This window comes from Chiloscyllium plagiosum, unplaced genomic scaffold (assembly GCF_037043375.1).
Source record: "Chiloscyllium plagiosum isolate Xiang-an unplaced genomic scaffold, Cpla_swu_hap1 HiC_scaffold_37, whole genome shotgun sequence".
Classification (NCBI taxonomy): Eukaryota; Metazoa; Chordata; class Chondrichthyes; order Orectolobiformes; family Hemiscylliidae; genus Chiloscyllium; species Chiloscyllium plagiosum.
This window is the reverse complement of record NW_028270175.1, coordinates 44,205,109-44,227,476: the sequence shown is the minus strand read 5'-3', so window position 1 is coordinate 44,227,476 and position 22,368 is coordinate 44,205,109. Positions and strand designations below refer to the sequence as shown.

Sequence of the window (22,368 nt, the reverse complement as noted above, 5' to 3'; positions counted from 1 at the left end):
ATGCATTTGTTTTAATGTCAGAAGTGTAGAAGGTAAGGCAGATGGACTTAGGGCTTGGATTAGTACCTGGGAGTACGATGTTATTGCTATTACTGAGGGAAGTGCATGATTGGCAACTAAATATCCCAGGATACCAATGCTTCAGGCAGGATAGAGAGGGAGGTAAAAGGGGTGGAGGAGTTGCATTACTGTTCAAAGAGGCTACCACAGCTGTGCTGAGGGAGGGCACTATGGAAGACTCAAGTAGTGAGGTAATATAGACAGTGGTCAGAAATAGGAAGGATGCGGTAACAATATTGGGGTTGTAAGACAGGCCTCCCAACAGTGAATGTGAGGTGGAGGTACAAATATGTAATCAGCTTATGGAAAGATGTAGGAGCAACAGAGTGGTGGTGATAGCGGATTTTAAATTTCCCAACATTGATTGGGATTCACTAAGTGTTAGAGGTCTCGATGGAGCAGAATTTGTAAGGAGCATCCAGGAGGGTTTTCTAGAGCAGTCTATAAATAGTCCAATTCAGGAAGGGGTCATACTGGACCTGGTGTTGGGGAATGAGTCTGGCCATGTGGTTGAAGTTTCAGTAGGGGATTACTTTGGGAATAGTGATCACAATTCCGTTAATTTGAGAATACTCATGGACAAAGGTGAGAGTGGTCCTAAAGGAAGAGTGCTAACTTAAGGGAAGCGGGCTCATGCCCGAAACATCGATTCTCCTGCTCCTTGGATGCTGCCTAACCTGTTGCGCTTTTCCAGCAACACATTTTCAGCTCTGATCTCCAGCATCTGCAGTCCTCACTTTCTCCTAAATTAATGGAAGGCCAACTATATCAAAATTCTACAGGAGCTGGGGAATGTAGATTGGGAGCAGGTATCTAAAGGTAAATCCACATTTAATATGTGGAAGGCTTTTAAAGAAAAGATGGTTAGAGTACAGGCCAGACATGCTCCTGTGAAAATGAGGGATAGCAATGGCAAGATAAGGGAACCATAAGGTGAAATTGTGAGACTAGCTAAGAGAAAAAAGGAAGTGTATATAAAGTCTAGAGTTGGAAAAATATCGTGCTGGAAAAACACAGCAGGCCAGGCAGCATCCGAGGAGCAGGAGAATCGACATCTATAAAGTCTAGGCTACTGAAGACAGACAAAGCTTTGGAAGAATATTGGGCATGTAGGACCAATTTGAAACGAGGAATTAAGAGGGCTAAAAGGGGTCATGAGATATCTTTAGTAAATAGGGTTAAGGAAAATCCCAAAGGAGCAAGAGGGTAACTACAGAAAGGGTTGGCCCACTCAAGGACAAAGGAGGAAAATTATATATGGAGTCAGAGAAAATGGGTGAAATCCTTAATAAATCTTTGCATTGGTATTCACCGAGGAGAGAGGTATTACGTATGTTGAGGTTAGGGATAGACGTTTGATTACTCTAGGTGGGACCAGTATTGTTTGTGATATACATAAATGATTTGGTGCAAGGTATAGGTGGTCTGATGAGCAAGTTTGCAGATGACATTAAAATTGGTGGAGTAGTAGAAACAGAACGGGACTGTCAGAGAATACAGCAAATTATCAATAGATTGGAGCATTGGGCAGAGAAGTTGCAGATGGAGTTCAATCGGGCAAATGTGCGGTGATACATTTTGGAAGATTCAAGAGCGAACTATACAGTAAATAGAAAAATCCTGGTGAAAATTTATGTACAGAGAGATCTGGGTGTTCAGGTCCATTGTTATATGAAGGTGGCAACACAGGTCAATAGAGTGGTCAAGAAGGCATATGGCACGCTTTCCTTCATTGGACAGGGTATTGAGTACCAGAGTTGGCAGGTCATGTCACAGTTGTATAGGATTTTGGTTCGGCCACATTTGGAATACTGCATACAGTTCTGGTCACCACATTAAGAAAAGGATGTGAATACTTTGGAGAGAGTGCAGACGAGGTTCACTAGAAGGTTGCCTGGTATGGACGGTGCTAGCTAGGAAGAGAGATTGAGTAGATTAGGATTATTTTCATTAGAAAGACGGAGGTTGAGGGGGGGCTTGATTGAGGTCCACAAAATCATGAGAGGTGTAAACAGGGTGGATAGCAAAAAGCTTTTTCCCAGATCGGGCGTCTCAATTACTAGGGGTCATGAGTTCAAAGTGAGAGGTGAAAAGTTTAGGGGAGATATGCGTGGAAGGTCCTTTACAGAGAGTGTGGTGGGTACCTGCAACATGTTACCAGGAGAGGTGGTAGAGGTGGGCACAATAGCTTCACTTAAGATGTATCCAGACAGACACATGAATAGGCAGGGAGCAAAGGGATACAGACCCTTAGAAAACAGGTGACAGGTTTAGGTAGAGGATCTGGATCGGCACAGGGTAGGAGGGCCAAAGGGCCTGTTTCTGTGCTGTAATTTTCTTTGTTCACTCCAATTTTCCTTTAAGACTCAGGATGGAGATAAACATCTCAAGGGACTATATAAAGAAGAACAGGTCGTTGTCCTGGTGTTTGAACCAAGACCTGTTCCTCATCCAATATCTTGTTATACCATTTTGACAGCTCCACTTCCTACATTGGAGTAACATCACATTGCACATTAAAGCAGCAAATGCTGGAGAAATTCAGAAGATCCAGCAGCTTCTGTTCCAAAGAAGAGTCATTGGACTTCAAATATTAACTCTATTTCTCTTTCCACAGATGCTGACAGACTTGTTGAGTTTCACCACTAAATTTATCTTTGACCTCCAGCACCTGCAGTACTGTATTTTGCTTTCACGAGTTTCACATTTCACAAGCATCTCATGGATGGGAATGAGGGACATAAGACAAGAAATAAGAAGATGGGTGAATTCTTTTTATTGTTGGTCAGGTTAGAGAGCCAAATCAAGAGTGGGGAAGTAACAGTAGAAGTGATTGATAGAGTGTCTGTTCCAGGAACACAGTTCATTCTTGGGAAGGATTTAGCAGGATCCAGGTTGAGAGTGACACCCTTTGTTGTGGAGAAGCCAAAGGAAGACCAGGGAACTGAGGAGTTAAAAGAAAAATACCCTGGAAGCTTTCTAGACTGTGTCGTAACAAGATCCCACTGTACTAAGTCACAGCAAGAAACAAAAACTAAAGAGAAAGACGAAGGAGTTGAGGTTCAGTTAGATGATAGCCTGTTTGATATATCGGTGCAGGAAAAACCTGAACAGGCAGAGGGTCAGGCAGAAGTGTTTAGTTCTGAAAGGGCTTACAACAGAAAGACGAGACAAAAAAGTATATATTGACGTATACTCAGGAAAGGAATTAGAATAGGACGGCACGGTGGCACAGTGGTTAGCACTGCTGCCTCACAGTGCCTGAGACCCGGGTTCAATTCCCACTTCAGGCGACTGACTGTGTGGAGTTTGCACATTCTCCATGTGTCTGCGTGGCTTTTCTCCGGGTGCTCCAGTTTCCTCCCACGGTCCAAAAGTGTGCAGGTTAGGTGAATGGCCATGCTAAATTGTCCATAGTGTTAGGTGAAGGGGTAAATGTAGGGGAATAGGTCTGGATGGGTTGCGCTTTGGAGGGTCAGTGTGGACCTGTTGGGCCGAAGGGCCTGTTTCCACACTGTAAGTAATCTAATCTATTCCTGACGGTTATTATCTTCAAGAGACGAAAATGGAGACCATGACAGATTAGTTCAGAGGAGAAATGGTTGGAAAAAACAGATTGTTTTGCCAATAGCATACAGACAGGAAGTGTTGCAGGTAGCACATGAATTACCAGTAGGTGTCATCCAGGTGTGAAGAAGACTCAGGCTAAGGTACAAAATGACTTCTATTGGCCTGGACTGCACAAGGATGTGGTTAAATGTTGCCGTTCATGTCAAATGGTAGATAAGCCAGCACCTTTGTAACCAAATCCCACATTCAATGAACTTTTCACGCTGGTTATGATTGACTGTGTAGGACCTCTCCCTAAAACTAAAAATGGGAACCAGTACTTCCTAACCATAATGAATGTGTCGACCAGATTTCTGGAGGTAATTCCATTACAGAGTCTTAAGGCAAAAAGGGTGGTGAAAGAGTTGGTAGCTTTCTTTACCTGGTATGGGCTACCCAGGGAGATTCAGTCAGATCAAGGGTCTAATTTTACTGTGAGGCTGTTTAAGAAAGTCATTGATGGCTTAGGCAAACAGCACTTTAAATAAAGTGCGTACCATCCCTAATCCCAGGGAGCTTTGGAAAGGTGCATCAGATCCTGAAGACCATGTTAACAGCACACTGTCAGGATTACCCGAATGGTTGGGATAAAGGAATCCCATTCGTATTGTTTGCCATTAGAGATGCCCCAAATGAATCTACTCAGTTTTCTCACTTTGAGCTAATATTCGGACATGAACTAGGAGGACCTTTGAAATTAATTAAAGAAAAATTGATAAAACCAAAGTCAGTAATTTCATACTTGGATTATATATCTGAGGTGAAGGAGAGATTAAATCGGGGAGATGAGTTAACTAAACAGCACCTGAAGAGGGCACAGCATAGAATGAAGTAGGTGGCAGATTAAAAACTATAAAATTTGGATAATTTCCCTTGGGGATGACTTTTTAGTATTGTTACAAAGGTTTAGTGGTCACCATCAAATTGAGAAAAAGTTGAGTCAGGTAAGCTATTTGGTAAAGATGTTGGATAGAAAAAAACTGTCTCGGATATGTCATGTGAATATGTTGAAACCTTACTATGGTAGATAGGGAACTGGAGAAACAGGTGTTAGTTATTGCCCTGCAGAGTGAGAAATCAAATCCAGATGTATGGATTTTGATGTGCCTCAAAATATGTTTAATAATGAGGAAGTCCTTGAGGAGTGGGATAGAATAGTGAGCTATCTGTCTGAGGAACAAACAACCGAGTTGAAAGGTTTGTTGCAGTAAAATGAGGATATATGCAGGAATAGAATGGGGAGGACTAATACTATTGTGCATGAGGTGGAAGTAGGCAATGCTGTTCTGATAAAACAACACCCCTACAGACTTAATCCTCTCAGAGTCCACTGGTCCAGAAGAAAGTGAATGCAATGCTCAATGAAGATATCATCAAACCAAGTCAGAGTAAGTGGAGTTTGCCAATTGTGTTGGTTTTCAAACCTGACAGGACTCAACAATGTTGTGTGGACTATCAGAAAGTCAATGCCATAACAAAATCGGTCTCGATCCAATACAAAGATTGGAAGACCGTATAAAGAAATTTGGACAAGGTACTTACATCGTGAAGTTGGACTTACTGTACGGCTATTGACAGGTACCTTTATCAGAGAAAACGAAAGAAGTATCTGTGCTTGTAACCCCAAATGGGCTATATTAATTCAAAATGATGTCCTTTTGGAATGAAGAATGCATCAGCCACATTTCAAAGACTCATGAACAAAGTTGTGGCTGGATTAACAAATTGTGCAGTTTATCTGGATGATATAGTGATCTTTAGTGAGTCATGGATAGATTACATGGCATAGTTGGCAGCAAATCTGGTAACATATTTAAAGAAAACAGAATTTGCAAAGGCAGAGGTGACATTCTTGGGACATGACATTGGTTATGGAAGGTTGACCCCAAGGAATGTGAAGATGAAGGCCAGCGAGGAATTTCCATGGCCATTCATGAAGAAAGAATTGCTTCGTTTTTTGGGACTAAGTGGATTCTACTGGATGTGGATTTACTAAAGAAGAATGAAAACTTTCAGTGGACAGAACAATACCAGGAGGCTCTTGAGAATTTAAAAGAAGTATTAACCACAGCACTAGTTTTAGCTACACCAAAGTTTTTGAAAGCCTTCAACGTTGTAATCAATGCTAGCGATAATGGAGTTGTATTGAATTGGATTGTAATTAGCAGTGATCTGTGAAAGCAAAAGATATCGACAATACTCGAAAAAATCAGTTTGAACAAGCAATAATCAGCTTTTATTGATAATTCTGCAGCAGTTTTGGCTAAAACTTGAGAGAGGGAGAGACACAAGTTGTTCTCAATTTCTCTTCCAAGTTTTGCACCTTTACAAAGAAAAGGATATTATTTATATACTTTGAAATATGCTGAGAACTGACAGATTATGATGAAAGGTTTACCATCCATAACATTGAACTTTGCTTTATTGGTTTTTCAAAAAAAATCAGTCAATCACGTCATTCCATAACACTGTTTCTGTGTATTTAGGCTAAAATCTGCAGTTCAAAATATACAAGGAGCCGTTAAGGAGATTACTGAAGTTTTACCAAGGTTGCAGCCTGTCATGAATGCAGTTTCTGACCTTTTGCCACAGTCCTTTCTAACTTACTAATCTATAATTTGAGAGTTGGCCAATTTTTCCCATTATGCAATGTTACATGTTCCCCACAGTACCACACTTGGAGCTGTACTGCGACATGAAGATGCTGATGGAATTCAACGGCCAATTGGCTACTTTTCAAAGAAACTCAACACTGGCCTTACAACATTTAATGTTTATGTGACGAACAATATGTCAGAGACGGTTGTGTACACTGACTACAATCCTCTTATGGTCTTGGAAAGATTTAAAAATGAAAATATGAGGCTATTTTGTTGGAGTATTCTGTTACAGACTTTTAATTTACAAATTAACAAATTATTCATAAAAAATGTGATAGCAGATACATTATTGTGGGGGATTTAAAAGAAAAAATTAGATAAGATTTGACTGATTCCAATGTTACATATGTGTGTGCAGAAACTAATATGTCAAGTATAACTTAATGACCTATGTATTTCATTATATTGGAAATAAGAATTACAAAAAATCATGAAGCCATCTTTTCATTATGATGGTTCATGTTTTTCTTAAGGGGGAGGTGTTATAAAGTTGAAGGTGTGTACTGTACTTTTAAGAGAGAATGAATGCTGCTCTGCATTGAGAGTTTATAAGCACCTGTGTATATGAGTGAACCGGAAATGTACCAAAAAATTGAAATTATGTAACATTTGGCTGTGAAATTGATACCTGAGTTTTGGTTGCTCTTTTGACAACAATTCAAATTCAAACAATCAGTTTAAATTATGAGAAAGTGAAGACTGCAAATGCTCTAAATCAGAGTCAAAAGGTGTGGTGTCAGAAAAGCACAGCTGGTCAGACAGCATCCGAGGAACAGGAGAATCGACATTTTAGGGATAAGCACTTCGTCAGGAATGAAGGAGTGGCCCAAGGGGCTTAGAGATAAATGCGACAGCGGTGTGGCTAGGGAGAAGGTAGCTGGGAATGCAATGGTAGATGGAGCTGGGGGTTGATGGACAGTTAGGACATTTAAGAGGGTAGTGCTGAGTTGGAAGGTTGGCTGTGGGATAAGGTGGGGGAGGAGAAATGAAAAAAAACTGGTGAAATCTACATTGATCCCATGTTTAAATTATGCCCCAGAATACTAAAACCCAATCAAGTTAGAATTTATGGTTTTTGCCAACATTGAACAAATAAGATAGTCCAACATTAGGGGGGGGTATTAAATGTGGGCATTTTGAAAATTGGTCATTTCAATGCATGGAGAGCCAACATCTTGCTCTCTAACAAATTAGGAAACACTCTCAATCAAAGGTACCTTTTCATATGAAACATACTTGCAGCAAAAAGAAAGAAAATGACCCAGGAAGAAGAAAGACACAGAAGACGACAGCGGCTATGTGGTTTTGAAATTAAGTTGATGTAATTTTAAGATGTGTCTTATTGGAGCAGCATATTGTTATAGTGTTGGAGGCAGATAATAAACAGTTAAGCTTTGAGACAGCAATAGCACCCATTGAACTTTGACCAAGTTCTCAGACCAGTCTTGCTGTACCAGACTCCTGCCCTCACAGCCCATCTCCCAACACACTTTCAGTTCTGAGGGATCATGACAATTTTCAATCCTTGGAATGGGGTCACAGTGGTAAAGTTTAGGAACACAGACAGAAGGGTCACCCAGGAGCCATCTAGTGGTAGAGTACATGTTAAGTGGCTTCTACTTGCCAATGTTTTGCCCTTGGTATTATAAAAGTAGAAAGAAGTAATGAGGATCATTTGGTAGGAATATTTACTCAGGGACATTGCCACCAGAACTTGAGAGTTCCCAAGAGTGGGTCATTTGCATTTTGTGCTTCTGCTGAGTTATGAAAATTAGGAAATAAAATCCTGCTACTGAAGATGACTGTGATCCAGGTAAGTTTTCACCAGTTCGGCGAAAACTTATCTGATCGTACTCATTACCAAAAGCAGGATTTTATTCCCTAATTTGTTGAAAACTTATTTTTGGAAAATGATTTCAACATAATTTTTATGTGTTAAAGATCCAATAACCCTTTCTGATCCATAGGTTTCATTTGTGAAGTGAAAAATTCAGCCTGAACATGATAACACCTGCAGTATCACAACTGTGACTGGAAACTGTAGGTGTTAGATTCTCATGTCTAGTCACCCCAGTGATTTTCATTTCAGAGGTCCTCAACCTGTATTCAGTATTGCACTAACAGGGCCTGATATCATCCCATTTAAGCAAGCCTTACAGTAAGCCTTCAGCACTAAATATGTAGCCACAACGTGAGAGCAGACACTCAATAAACCAACTTGCACAAATGTCTAATACTCACAAAAAGACTCAGAGCAAATAAATCGTATTCTGTAATCCTCACAGGTCCCATCTTCTTGCTCTGCATTTACACAACTGAAGCCAGTAGAAATGCTGCATCTGTTTAATACAGAATGACAGTGTGTAATAATTTAATGTTTAAACAAACTCATGGCTTTTAAAATGAAGTAATATTATCAAAATTGAATGGGAAGAATAATTGTTTACTCAGGGATATTGTCTCCAGAGCCAGAGACAGGAACTCCTGCTGTTGTCTCCACTTCGCAGGCAATCAGGTTACTGCATATCAGATTAGGAAATTCTTTTCGTAGACTCACAAGATCTTCAGCATCGCCTGTGCCCGAAGGGTCATCCCGATCAAACCACTGGGTTTTGCAGCTGCCTGAATCATGTAATGAACTTAAAGTTAACTGTGAGGAACATTGTTGAAGATGAAATTGGAGGTTTGTATTTAATGCAAGACAAAGAGAAAAAAAATTGACAATTATTCTCTCCATGCTTGATTTAATTGAAATGCAGCTACACAGAACAATTGCTGGTTTCTGAAAAAGCCTAATTAAAAGGGATGAAACTGAAGATCTTGTGTCAGAAATTCTTCCAGATTCTTGAGAGAATTTTTTTTGGTTTTATGTGGAAAGGCAACAAGTTTAAAAAGTTAGTCTTAACGCCTTGTGTGGGGCATTTGTCATAAAGTAGATGAATTAGTCATGTAAATAGTTTTAAACAGGAATGATATAGTTGGGATTATGGAGACCTGGCTGCAGGGTGACCTGGGATAGAAACTGAACATTCAGGATTATTCAGTTTTTTGGAAGGACAGACAAAAAAGGAAAAGTAGGTGAGAAAGCATTGCCAGTTAAAGACTAAACTAACACAGCAGAGAGGAATGATATTAACTCGAGAGCTCAGAAACACTAAGGGGCAGAAAACATTAAGAGGGCGTTCGTATACAGACCCCAAGCTATAGTGGTTACATTAACCAAGATATAAATAGGAAATTATAAACACAAGCAGGAAGGGTACACCTGTAATTATAACACCATAAGAAATAGGAACAGGAGTAGACTGTTCGGGCCCTCAAGCCTTCTCCTCCATTCAGTAGTGTCATGCCTGATCCGACATTCCTCATATTCACTTTCCTGTATTTTTCCCGTAACTCTTAATTCTTCAACTGAGCAAGTATCTATCTCAGCTTTAAACGTACACAAGTACCCTGACCCCAGAGCTCTCTGTGGTAAGGAGTTCCAAAGACTCTCAACCCTCAGAGAAAAAAAATGCTTTCTTAACTCTTAATTCTGAGACTGTGCTCTCTGGTCCTAGACTCTCCCATGAGGGGAGACGTCTTTTCAACACTTACTCTTTAAAGAATCCTGTATGCTTCAACAAGATCCCATTCTTCTAAACTCCAAACAGAGTAGAATTCTAATCTGTTTAGGCCTTGTTCATAAGTATATCCCTCCATACCAGGGATCACCCAAGTGAACCTTCTATGACCTGCACTCATTGGAATGATATCTTTCTTTAAATAAGGGGATTGCAATAATTGCTCATTCCTGTCTGGCACAAAAATGAAATGGGAAAGATGGGCCAACAATGGCAAACAAAGAAAATTATAGTAGTAGATCCAAGGAAGGGCAGTCAAATTGGCCAAAAAAAAAAGCAGGCATGAGAATTGGGAGTACTTTAGATTTCAATAAAGGAGGACAAAGGAATTGATTAAGACAGAGAAAATTGAGTATAAGAGTAAATCTGTCGGGAAACTACAATATGATAGCTTTTATAGGTATGTGAAGAAAAAAGGATTAGTGAAAATAAATGTAGGATCCTTACAGTAACAAATGGGGGAAGTTATAATGGGGTCCAAAGTTGACAGATCAATTCCATAAATGTTTTGTTTCTACTGGAGAACATTGGGTTTAGTGAGATGTAGGAACTGAACACAATCAGTATGAGTAGGAAATAATGTTGGAAAAATTGATGGGATTAAAGGCCAATAAATCTCCAGGGCTGATTGTCTACATCCCAGAGTACTGAAGGAAGTGGCCCAAGACATAGCGGTTGCATTAATGATCATCTTTCAAGATTCTATCGATTCTGGAGCAGTTCCTACAGATTGGAAAGTAGCTAATGTAACTCCATTATTTATACAAAGGAGGTAGAGAGAAAACAGGGAACTGTAGACTTGACATTCATAATAGGGAAGACGCTAGACTCTGGAAGAAAAAGTTAACAGCGCAGCACTTCAAAGCCAGTGATGGTATCAGACAGAGTCAGGATAGATTTATGAAAGGGAAATCATGCTTGACAAATCTACTGGAATGTTTTGAGAATGTGACAAGTAGAGTCAAAAAGAGGTATGTGGTTAACATGGACTTTCAGAAGGGTTTCAGTAAGGTCCCATATAAAAGACCAACATAGAATTATAGAATTCTTGCAGTGTAGCTGTTTGGCTCAACTGGTCTAACTGACTCTCTGAACAGTATCTCACCCAGACCCAGCCCTCTACTCTATTCCTGTAACTCCGCACTTCCCATGGCTAATCCACCTAACCTACACATCCCCGGACACTATGGACAATCCACCTACCCTAAAAATCTGTGGGAGGAAACTGTAGCATCCAGAAGAAACCCACGCAGACATGGGGAGAAGGTGCAAACTCCATACAGATAGTTGGCTGAGGGTGGAATCGAATCTGGGTTCCTGTGAGGCAGCAGTGCTAAGCACTCAGCCACCGTGCCACCCATGTAAAACTAAAACGCATGGGATTGAGATCGTGTACTGACATGGATAGAGAATTGGTTGGCAGTGACTAGTGGGGTATCGCAGGGTGATAATAGTCATGAATGATTTAGATGAGGGATTTAAATATAATATCTCAAAATTTGCAGATGTGATAGAACTAGCTGGAAGGGTGAGAAGGATGCACCTTCAATGTGATTTGAACATGTTGAGTGAATGGGCAAATATATGATAGATGAGTATAATGTGAGGTTATCTACTTTGGTAACAAAACAGGAAGGCAGATTATTATCTGAATAGCAGTAAATTGTGAAAGGGGAATAAGACTTGGGTGTCCTTGTACATCAGTTGCTGAAAGTAAGGATGCAGGTACAGCACTTGTCCCATATCATTGCATGTTATGATATTTAAAACGCTCATCCAAATATATTTTTTTAAAGTTAAAAATCACACAACACCAGGTTATAGTCCAACAGGTTTAATTGGAAGCACACTAGCTTTTGGAGCGACGCTCCTTCATCAGGTGATTGTGGAGGGCTCGATCGTAACACAGAATTTATAGCAAAAATTTGCAGTGTGATGTAACTGAAATTATACATTGAAGAATTGATCATCTGTTAAGCCTTTCATCTGTTAGAATATAGTGATAGTTTCACTTCTTTCATGTGAGGAGAAAGTGAGGACTGCAGATGCTGGAGATCAGAGCTGAAAATTTTTTTAAAGGTTGCTAGGTTTCCGGCTTTCATTATCTTCCCAGGTAGTGCATTCCAGGTTCACAACACTTGCTGAGTGAAAAAGTGTTTTTTTCCAAGTCTCATCTGAATCTCCTAAAACTATGCTCTCTCGTGATTGGCCACTCAACCAAGGGAATCAGGATTTCACTCTGTCCATATCTCTCTCAATCTTACACATCTTAATCATGTCCTCCCTTAGCCTTCTTTGCTCTAAAGAAAACAATCAAAGCCTACCTAGTCTTTCCTTATAGTCCAACTTCTCCATCCCTGGCAACATCCTGGTAAACCTCCTCTAGTAGCCCCTTCTGTAGTCAGGTGAACAGGACTGCACACAGTACTCCAGCTGTGGCATAACCAACACGCTATACAACTCCAACATTACCACCTTGCTCTTATACTTTATACCACAACTGTTGAAAACAAATGTCCCATATGCTTTCTTAACTATCCTATTCACATGTTCTGCTGACTTCAGGAATTCATGAATATTTACCTGAAGGTCCCTCTATCCCTTTAAGGTACTCAGTATTCCACCATTCATAAAATACTCCCTCAACTTGTTGTTTCTCCCCAAGTGCAACACCTTGCACTTTTCAAGGTTAAATATTACCTGCAACTGGTCTGAGATGGTAGAACTGACCTGTGAAGAGAGACTGATAGGACATTATTCACTAAAAGAATGAGGAAGTATCTTGAAGAAACTTTTAAAATTCTAACAGGACTAGATAGGATATTCACCATGTGCAGAGAATCAGTCTAAGGTTACAGGGTACGCCATTTGGGACGGGGTCAGGGTGGACACTGTCTCATCAGCCTGGACCAGGAGAAAACAACAAAGGGCCTGTACTGCGCTGTATTTTTCTATGTTCTATGTAAGACCTTTGACTGGATATAGCATACCCACATAAGGGGTGAGCACTGAGCCTTTTGCCAAGTCCATCAGGAAGAATGCGAGGCTGAGAGAGGTTAATATTCCAGGCAGTGCAAGTCCGCAGGTCAAAGCTTCCCCTCATGAATGACTTTGCCATTTTTTTGCTCAGATTTACCATGATGCGCAGACTCATGAGCATCTGTGACCAGTTCAGACTAGCTTTGGGGGACAAGGTACACGGAGGCAAGTGCGAGTCCTTGTTCTTTGGGAACTGCGTAGACTGATCCTTTATCCCCTTCATTTCATGCTTGGTAGGGCAACTGCTCTGCCCAGGACCACAGAAAGTACAGAAAGTTGTGAACACAGCCCACAGTCCAAATCATCATGCAAGCGAACCTTTTGTCTATTGACTCCATCTATACTTCTTGCTGCCACAGAAAGGCAGCCAATATCATCAAAGATCCCTCCCACCTCGGCTATTAGCTCTCTCATCCTCTTCCATCAGGCAGAAGAGACAAAACCTTAAACACACATGTCAACAGATTCAAGAACAGCTTCGTCCCTGCTGTTATCAGACTTCTGAATAGACCTTTCAAATTTCAAATCTATTGTTGATCTTGCTTTTTGTGCACCTTCTTTGCAAACGTGACTTGTATTCCTCACTTTGTTCAATCACCCTATGATCTTTGTACATTATAATCATGCAAAACAGAGCTTGTCACTGGAATTAGTAAATGTGACAATAATAAATCAAATCAAAATCAAAATGTGGCGGCCAGATTACCTGAAGCCGCTGGGTATATGGTTTGGAGGGCAAGGGGTGTGAGCTCAAACTTGGGAGAAGTGTATTGCCAGGTGAGGCAGAAACTGAGCAAATGGGAAAAAGTCTGGTTATCAAATGAGGTACTTGTGGTGTCTTAGCATGTGGTGCAGGTCTGGCCTATTCCCTGAGCCTGTGCCACAACAGTTACCTGAGCAATCTTCTATTTTATCTGGAGATTAAAGATGGACCGTGCCTGCATGGATACCATGTATAAAACTCTAGATAAGGGAGGAAGGATATAATCCATCCTCATCCTGATGCCCACCTTTGTGCATGGCTGCATCAAGATGCACACAGACTCGCAATATACAAACACTAAGGTTCTACCCATCCCCTGTATTTGGAATGATGGATCTGCCTGCAGAACACTCTAAATAGTTGGACTGTTTCCTATCACCTGTATCTCATGGAACCATATGCAAAGAACACTTTTGACCACAAGTCCAGTGGTCTGGCAGTGATCAGCACATAATGCCCTCATGACCGTGTGGGAGAAGGATGTCAATGTCAGTGATTCCCTGTGCCATTTGGCCCTTTTGATTCTGCTCCACCATTTAATGAGAACACAGCTGATTTAATAATCCTTCACTTCATCTTCCTGCCTTATTCTTATAATCCTTTCAGGAAAACACTATTCAGATCACAATAACTGGGTGTGAGAGAAAGAGATTTTCTTTGTCTCGCCACAGATTATTTTTGCCAATTACCTAAAATATTTATTCCCTCCAGCAGCTTGAAATCATTTTCCCTTATAACTATCAAAATGCTTTCTGATTTTGAAGATCCAATAAAGATTAGATTAGATTACTTACAGTGTGGAAACAGGCCCTTCGGCCCAACAAGTCCACACCGCCCCGCCGAAGCGCAACCCACCCATACCCCTACATTTATCTCTTAAATAACACTATGGACAATTTAGCATGGCCAATTCACCTGACCTGCACATCTTTGGACTGTGGGAGGAAACCGGAGCACCCGGAGGAAACCCACGCAGACACGGGGAGAACGTGCAAACTCCACACAGTCAGTCGCCTGAGTCGGGACTTGAACCCGGGTCTCTGGCGCTGTGAGGCAGCAGTGCTAACCACTGTGCCACCGTGCCACCCACTTGTCTAATCATCAGTGTTCTGAGTGCATGTGCGACGTTTAGTATTTTACTCATCCTGGGTACCTTTTGCTCAATTTCTGTCACTTTCAAAGCATTGATATCCTTTCCAAAATGGGTTACCAAAGGCTAAGCATTTGTTTATATACCTTTCAGTGTACACCAAAAATGGAATAGTGAACTTGTAAGGAGTCTTTCAAAAATGGATATTAGTGTAAACCAATACTTCAAAATAAAAATTCAAACACTTACAAAAAGATGGTGGGCAGGTAAATTGTATTCTATAATCTTCACAGCTTCCATCATTTTGTTCAGCATTCACACAGATAAAGCCTGTAGATGTGCTGCATCTGTTTAGTGCAGAGTGAGGGGGAAAATAATCATGCAATTTTTAAAAAAACTATTCATACTTTTTGAGAGAAAGTAACAGATTACAATGATACGGATCAGTGTTTACTGAGGGATGCTGTCTCCAGTGCTTGAGGCTAGAATTCCTGATGTTGTCTCCACTGTACAGGTTATTGGATTTCTGCAGATCTGCCCAGGATATAGTTTTCGGAGATTCACAAGATCTTCATAATCACCATTTCCAGATGGGTTATCGTAGTCAAACCAACGGGTTTTGCAGTTGCCTGATTAAACGAATAAACAAAATCGACACTGAAAATGTTCTGAAAATAAATCTTATAGAATTACAGAAACATCCAGTGCTGGAAAATGTCATTTAGCCTGTAGTGCTTGTACTGGTTCTTTCAAGGAGGTTGTCATTCTCAGTCCCATATCTGACCATTTTATGTATAATCATGTACTATCATGATATTATATTGTATTATTAAATTGGAGAGGGTTCAGTAAAGATTTACTGGGATATTGCCAGGAATTGAAGGTTTGATGTATAAAAATAGGCTGGATGGGCTGAGATTGTTTTCCACCGGAACATAGGAGGTTAAGGGATGAGCTTATAGGCTTATCAGAGAATCCCTCTGTGTGAAAACAGGCCTTTCGGTCCATCATGTCCACACCAATGCCCAAATGAGCATTCCATCTAGACCTAACCCTATAACCCTGCATTTTCCATGACGAAACCAATTGTCTACATGGTTGGACACTATAGGCAATTTAGCCGGGCCAATCTACCCCACTTGCACATCTTTGGAGTGGGGGAGCACCTGGAGGAATCCCATTCAGACAACAGAAGAATGTGCAAACTTCACACACACAGTTGCCCAAGGCTGAAATTAAACCTGGGTTCCTTGCACTGTGAGGCAGCAGTGCTAACTGATGAACTATCGTGTCACCCTTATAAAGTCCTGAGGGGCATAGATAAGGTGATGAACAAAAGTCTTTTCACTAAGATGGGGGAGTTCAAAACTATGGGGCATATTCTGAAGGTGAGAGGAGAAAGATTTAAAAAGGACGAGGGCCAACATTTTTATACAGAAAGTGTTCAGTATATGGAATGAACTGCCAGAGGAAGTGACGGATGCAGGTGCAGTTACAACATTTAAAAGTTATTTGGATGAGTTCAACAATGACCTCAGTGGTGGGAAAATAATCATGCAATAATAATGACCTCAGTGAGGGACAGGATGTACATGTATTTGGAAAGGCAAGGACTGATTAGGGATCGTCAACATGGCTTTGTGCGTGGGAAATCATGTCTCACAAACTTGATTGAGTTTTTTGAAGAAGTAACAAAGATGATTGATGAGGGCAGAGCAGAAGATGTGATCTATTTGGACTTCAGTAAGGTGTTTGACAAGGTACCCCATGGGAAACTGACTAGCAAGGTTAGATCTCATGGAATACAGGGAGAACTAGCCATTTCGATAATGAACTGGCTCAAAGGTAGAAGATAGAGGGTGGTGGTGGAGGGTTGTTTTTCAGACTGGAGGCCTGTGACCAGTGGAGTGCCACAAAGATCGGTGCTGGGTCCTCTGCTTTTTGTCATTTACATAAATGATTTGGATGCGAGCATAAGAGGTACAGTTAGTAAGTTTGCAGATGACACCAAAATTGGAGGTGTAGTGGACAGTGAAGAGGGTGACCTCAGATTACAACAGGATTGGGACCAGATGGGCCAATGGGCTGAGAAGTGGCAGATGGAGTTTAATTCAGATAAATGCGAGGTGCTGCATTTTGGGAAAGCAAATCTCAGCAGGACTTATACACTTAATGGTAAGGTCCTAGGGAGTATTCCTGAACCAGGAGACCTTGGAGTGCAGGTTCATAGCTCCTTGAAAGTGGAGTTGCAGGTAGATAGGATAGTGAAGAAGGTGTTTGGTATGCTTTCCTTTATTGGTCAGAGTATTGAGTACAGGAGTTGGGAGGTCATGTTGCGGCTGTACAGGACATTGGTTAGGCCACTGTTGGAATATTGCATGCAATTCTGGTCTCCTTCCTATTGGAAAGATGTTATGAAACTTGGAAGGGTTCAGAAAAGATTTACAAGGATGCTACCAGGGTTGGAGGATTTGAGCTATAGGGAGAGGCTGAACAGGCTGGGGCTGTTTTCCCTGGAGCGTCTGAGGCTAAGGGGTGACCTTATAGAGGTTTACAAAATTATGAGGGGCATGTATAGGATAAATAGACAACGTCTTTTTGCTGGGGTCGGGGAGTCCAGAACTAGAGGGCATAAGTTTAGGGTGAGAGGTGAAAGATATGAAAGAGACCTAAGGGGCAACGTTTTCACGCAGAGAGTGGTACATTTATGGAATGAGCTGCCAGAAGAAGTGGTGGAGGCTGGTACAATTGCAACATTTAAAAGGCATCTGGATGGGTACATGAATAGGAAGGGTTTGGAGGGATATGGGCCGGGTGCTGGCAGGTGGGACTAGATTGGGTTGGGATATCTGGTCGGCATGGACAGGTTGGATCGAAGGGTCTGTTTCCATGATGTACATCTCTATGACTCTATGACTCTAATCAAAAAGGTTTGGGAGGAAAATGGGCCTAATGCAAGTAGAGAGACCAGTTTAGTTTAGGAACATGGTCAGTGTGGACTAGTTGGGCTGAAAGATATATTTCCACGCTATATGACACTATGACTGTGTAAGTTCTCAACCTCAATCAAGGACCTGCTGAAGTCACTTATAAAAACACTTTTTTTCCAGACAACATTCATGTGAGGTATTCACAAGGGTATCAACATCCTGTATGCCCTTGCCACATGCTTTGCTGAGCTCCTTATACATGAATTCTTAATTAGTTGGTCACCACATGATGATGTATGACCAGTCGTTCCTGCCTCTGAGTGCAAGTGCTGTAGACCTTCTGTTTCACCACAGGCAACCAGAGACTACCGTCCAAGTGTATAGAAATGACAAAGTCAGGGATGATATGCAGGGCAAATGGGAAACAGGAATGGAACTAGAAACACAAAGATGTGTGTCCAGAGAAATTGTAAATGCCAAAACTGAATAACTACCAATATTCAAAAGTAAATGCTCAAAAAGCATGGTCACATGGGTTGGAATTGGAAATGGTTGAACTCACTAACTCTGAAGGCCAGGAAATGGCTGCTATTCTTCAAGCAATTGTTGAGCTTCACTGAATCAGTGAAGGCAAAGATCAGAGAGGTCAAACTGAGGTGGAAAATTAAAATGACAGGTCAGTCACCATCCTTACTTGAAACTATACAGCCATTCCTTTGCTGTTGCTGGTTCAAATCTGGGAACTCATTCCCTAATTGTGCTGTGGATGTCCCTGCACTCCAAGCTCTGCAGTAATTCCAGAAGGCAGCTAACAACCACTTTTTCAAGACAATGAGAGATGGGAAATAAATGTTGGCTCAGCCAGAAAAACCCAAATTCCTAAAATGGAAGCTGCAATGCAATTTCCTAATCTAAATCAAAAATAAAATGCATGGTGGAAATCCGATATATAAAAAAAGAAAATGCTGGAGAAACACAGCCTGTCTAGCAGCATATCTGAAGAGAATGTAGTCCATACATTTTGTGTACTAATGTAAAGGAGTCATCACATTAAAGAGTCGATGAAACTGAAATATGCACAGCAAATCATCAATATCCCCTCTCCAGTAATTGAGCAAAACTCCCCATTGAAGAAGAAGGAACTTTTATTCACTCAAATTTCACCAGGGAGACAATCTCACTTGCTGCACATAACCTTCAACCAGTCATGAATCTGAAGTCACGTATTTCGCTTTTGCTGTCTACTTAAATTTAAACAGTACTCTTCATTTTGGTAAGGTTGCCCTCAAATCAGCATAGATGATGTGCAAATATATTAAATGGTGGTTCCCAACACTTGCCATCTGCGCCAATTCAATTTCAACCATTGTGCCACATAATTGATAGACTGGCCCACCTTATTGCCTGCTCTTGAGAGTTGCACAAAATTCTGTACAATATTTCACTTTATTCTCCTTTAATCTCCCTATACAGAGCTTGCCTTTGCTTCTTCCAGCTTCGAGTTTAAGAGCTGTGAGTTTTGCTACAGCTCTACAAGTCCCTGGTGAGACCACACTTGGAATATTGTGTTCAGTTCTGGCTGCCCTACTATAGGAAAGACACAGAGGCTTTTGAGAGGGTGTAAAGGTTTTCCAGGATGCTGCCTGGACTGGAGGACTTGCCTTATGAAGAAAGGTTGAATAAGCTCGGACTTTTCTCTCTGGAGAGAAGGAGGAAGAGAGGATACCTGATCGAAGTATACAAGAAAATGAGTTAAAAATCACACAACACCAGGTTATAGTCCAACAGGTTTAATCGGAAGTACACTAGCTTTCGAAGCGACGCTCCTTCATCAGGTGATTGTGGAGGGCTCGATCGCAACACAGAATTTATAGCAAAAATTTTAACTTTGTACACCCCAATCCAACACCGGCATCTCCAAATCAAGATAATGAGTGGAATAGATCAAGTCAATAGCCAGAGACTTTTCCCCAGGGCAGGACTGACTGGTACGAGGAGTCATAGTTTGAAGATATTAGGAGGAAGGTATAAAGGAGACGTCAGAGGTAGGTTCTTTACGCAGAGTTGTGAATGCATGGAATGCGTTGCCAGCTGTGGTAGTGGAAGCAGAGTCATTGGGGACATTTAAGCGACGCTGGACATGCACATGGATAGCAGTGAGTTGAGGGTGCATAGTTTAAGTTATTATGTTTTACATTAGGATTAAACCTCGGCACAACATTGTGGGCCAAAGGGCCTGTTCTGTGCAGTACCTTTCTATGTTCTATGTACTCAGCCAACTCAAGGACTGCAATGGTTCAAGTCAGAAGTCACATGACACCGGGTACACTTCCCTTCACTTCATCTGACGAAGGAGCAGTGCTCCAAAAGCTTGTGATTTCAAATAAACCTGGTGTCACATAACTTCTGACTTAGTCCACTCCGGTCCAATACCGGCACCTCCACATCATGGTTTAAGATGACAGCGCACCACTACTTTCTCCAGGGTTATTACGGTTGGACGATAAATGCTAGCCCAGCTAATGGCACCCACATATTCTTGAATGAATAATAAAAGAAAAATGTCTGATCCCAGTAAATGACAATGTTCAGAGTCATGTTGCAATCCATTTTTCCTCGTGGAACATTTTGTATTGACATAAATAAAAGTTTTGACAGTAATATAACCAAAGAAAAGGTGTTTTCTGGTATAGTACGTGCTCAGAAAAGAAGATATATTTTGTTAAAGCTTTTTGTCTTGTGCTTATCAATATCAATTTAAATGAAAAGAATATTTACATTCAATACAATGGCCTCTGGTTGGCAGATATTTTTGTCAAGGGGAATACAGATAAATAATATGAAGTGTGGCAGCTTGTTTGCAGATAAGAATGAGAGAATACATATTCATAGCATTGATCAGATTAAGACATGGGGCCAGTGGGTTTACATCAATATTTCTAATGTACTCAAGGGTTCCAAAGACCTGGAAATAGTGACATCCACACCTTTATTACTTCAAAAGAAATAACTCCTGTTTGGACAGCTTGTCTTTTGAAAGTTCATCAGATACTGGTGAGTGTCATTTCATTCCCAAAGGATGATACTTTCTTTGAACCCAATGCCTCTTGTAATACCATAAAGAATTGTGATTAGAAACTCTGAACACTGAGTCCTTTCTGTTCTCTCATTACATGTTCATGATTTTTGCAGACTGCTGGCAAGACCAGTTTTTGCAGCATCTTCAATTGCCCTTGCAAGTAATGTTTGCTAACGTAGATGCTCAAAGTTGCTGAGCACTTTTACTAACAAGGTTCTCAATATTGAATATTTCAACAATTTACCAAGGGCCTGAAATCATCTTCATTTTTAAAGAAAAACATCAGTGAATGTGCAACTATTGTTACAAATTAGAATCTAACAGTCAATAAATCAACTTCTGACAATTCTTCATTACTTACAGAAAGACTCAGGGCAGGTAAATCTTATTCTGTAATCTTCACAGCTCCCATCATTCTGCTCTGCATTCACACAGGCAAATCCTGTTGAAACGTTGCACCTGTTCAATATAGAATAGCAGGACGTGATAATATAATCTCAAAAACAATTCATGCTATCTGAAATGGTGACAACACCAAAATAGGATAACAGCAATTAATATTTACTCAGGAATGTTGTCTCCAGTGCTCGAGGCTGGAACCCTTGATACTGTCTCCACTTCGCAGGTTATTGGGTTACTGCAGATTTGCTTGGGAAATTCTTTTAGCAGATTGGCAAGATCTTCAGAATCACCATTGCCTGATGGGTTATCACGGTCAAACCACTGGGTCTTGCACTTGCCTCATTCATGCAACAAACAAACAAACAACGGTGTGGATGTTTTAAAGACATGTTTAATTTAATGGACAACACATAGAAAAAGTACCAACAATTTGTCCTTTCTCTGCTGAAGACCAAGTTAAAATGAAAGTATTTTGTTCTTGATTTCAACCTTTGGTTGCTCAGAGAACCTAGTTTAAATGGATAAAATTGTAGTATCAGAAATCTTTCCTGACTCCTGTTAAAGAGTTTTGTGTCCTTCCTTGACTGGAGGTTAATGCTGTTTTGGGCACTGAATTTTGGGTTTCACATCCAGGATTAGCATCAGCAACGCTAAAGACATTTGCAGATTATATTGGATAAGGATTGACACCCCATTTGTTCCCATCCAAAATGTGACATTTGCACCTTCAAAGTTAATCCTCCTGCAGTGGTTCAATATATCAGTACACTGTAACATGAAAGTCCTTGTACAATATTATACAAGCATAGTTCAATTCTGATCAGACACTGAAATTAAACTATTTCAAAATACAGTTTTGATTGTTCAACTCTATTCCAAATTGGAAGCTAAGAATGAATAAAATCAACTTCTTACAAATGTCCAATACTTACAGAAAGGCGCGGGGCAGGTAAATCGTACCCTGTAATCTTCGCAGCTCCCATCCTCTTGCTCTGCATTCACACAGGCAAATCCAGTTGAAATGCTGCACCTGTTTAATACAGAATAGGGGCATGTGTTAATATAATGTTTAAATCAATCAAAATGAACTAATGGTATCAAAATACGATAAGA

The 22,368-nt window shown here is 40.7% G+C and overlaps 1 protein-coding gene across 1 annotated transcript in view; it reads right to left on the bottom strand.

The window, feature by feature from the left end:
* The window catches only part of muc5.7 (mucin5.7), a gene marked incomplete at its 3' end in the record, with an annotated part of 92,472 nt that overhangs the window by 1,490 nt on the left and 68,614 nt on the right, over window positions 1-22,368 (bottom strand). Inside the window, exons 10-16 of the mRNA XM_087980179.1 lie at window positions 22,188-22,285; window positions 21,419-21,593; window positions 21,215-21,312; window positions 15,299-15,473; window positions 15,094-15,191; window positions 8,777-8,951; window positions 8,571-8,668 (exon numbers count right to left, since the gene is read on the bottom strand). Coding sequence (XP_087836305.1) covers window positions 8,571-8,668; window positions 8,777-8,951; window positions 15,094-15,191; window positions 15,299-15,473; window positions 21,215-21,312; window positions 21,419-21,593; window positions 22,188-22,285 — 917 coding nt within the window. The remainder of the gene's footprint in view (window positions 1-8,570; window positions 8,669-8,776; window positions 8,952-15,093; window positions 15,192-15,298; window positions 15,474-21,214; window positions 21,313-21,418; window positions 21,594-22,187; window positions 22,286-22,368) is intronic.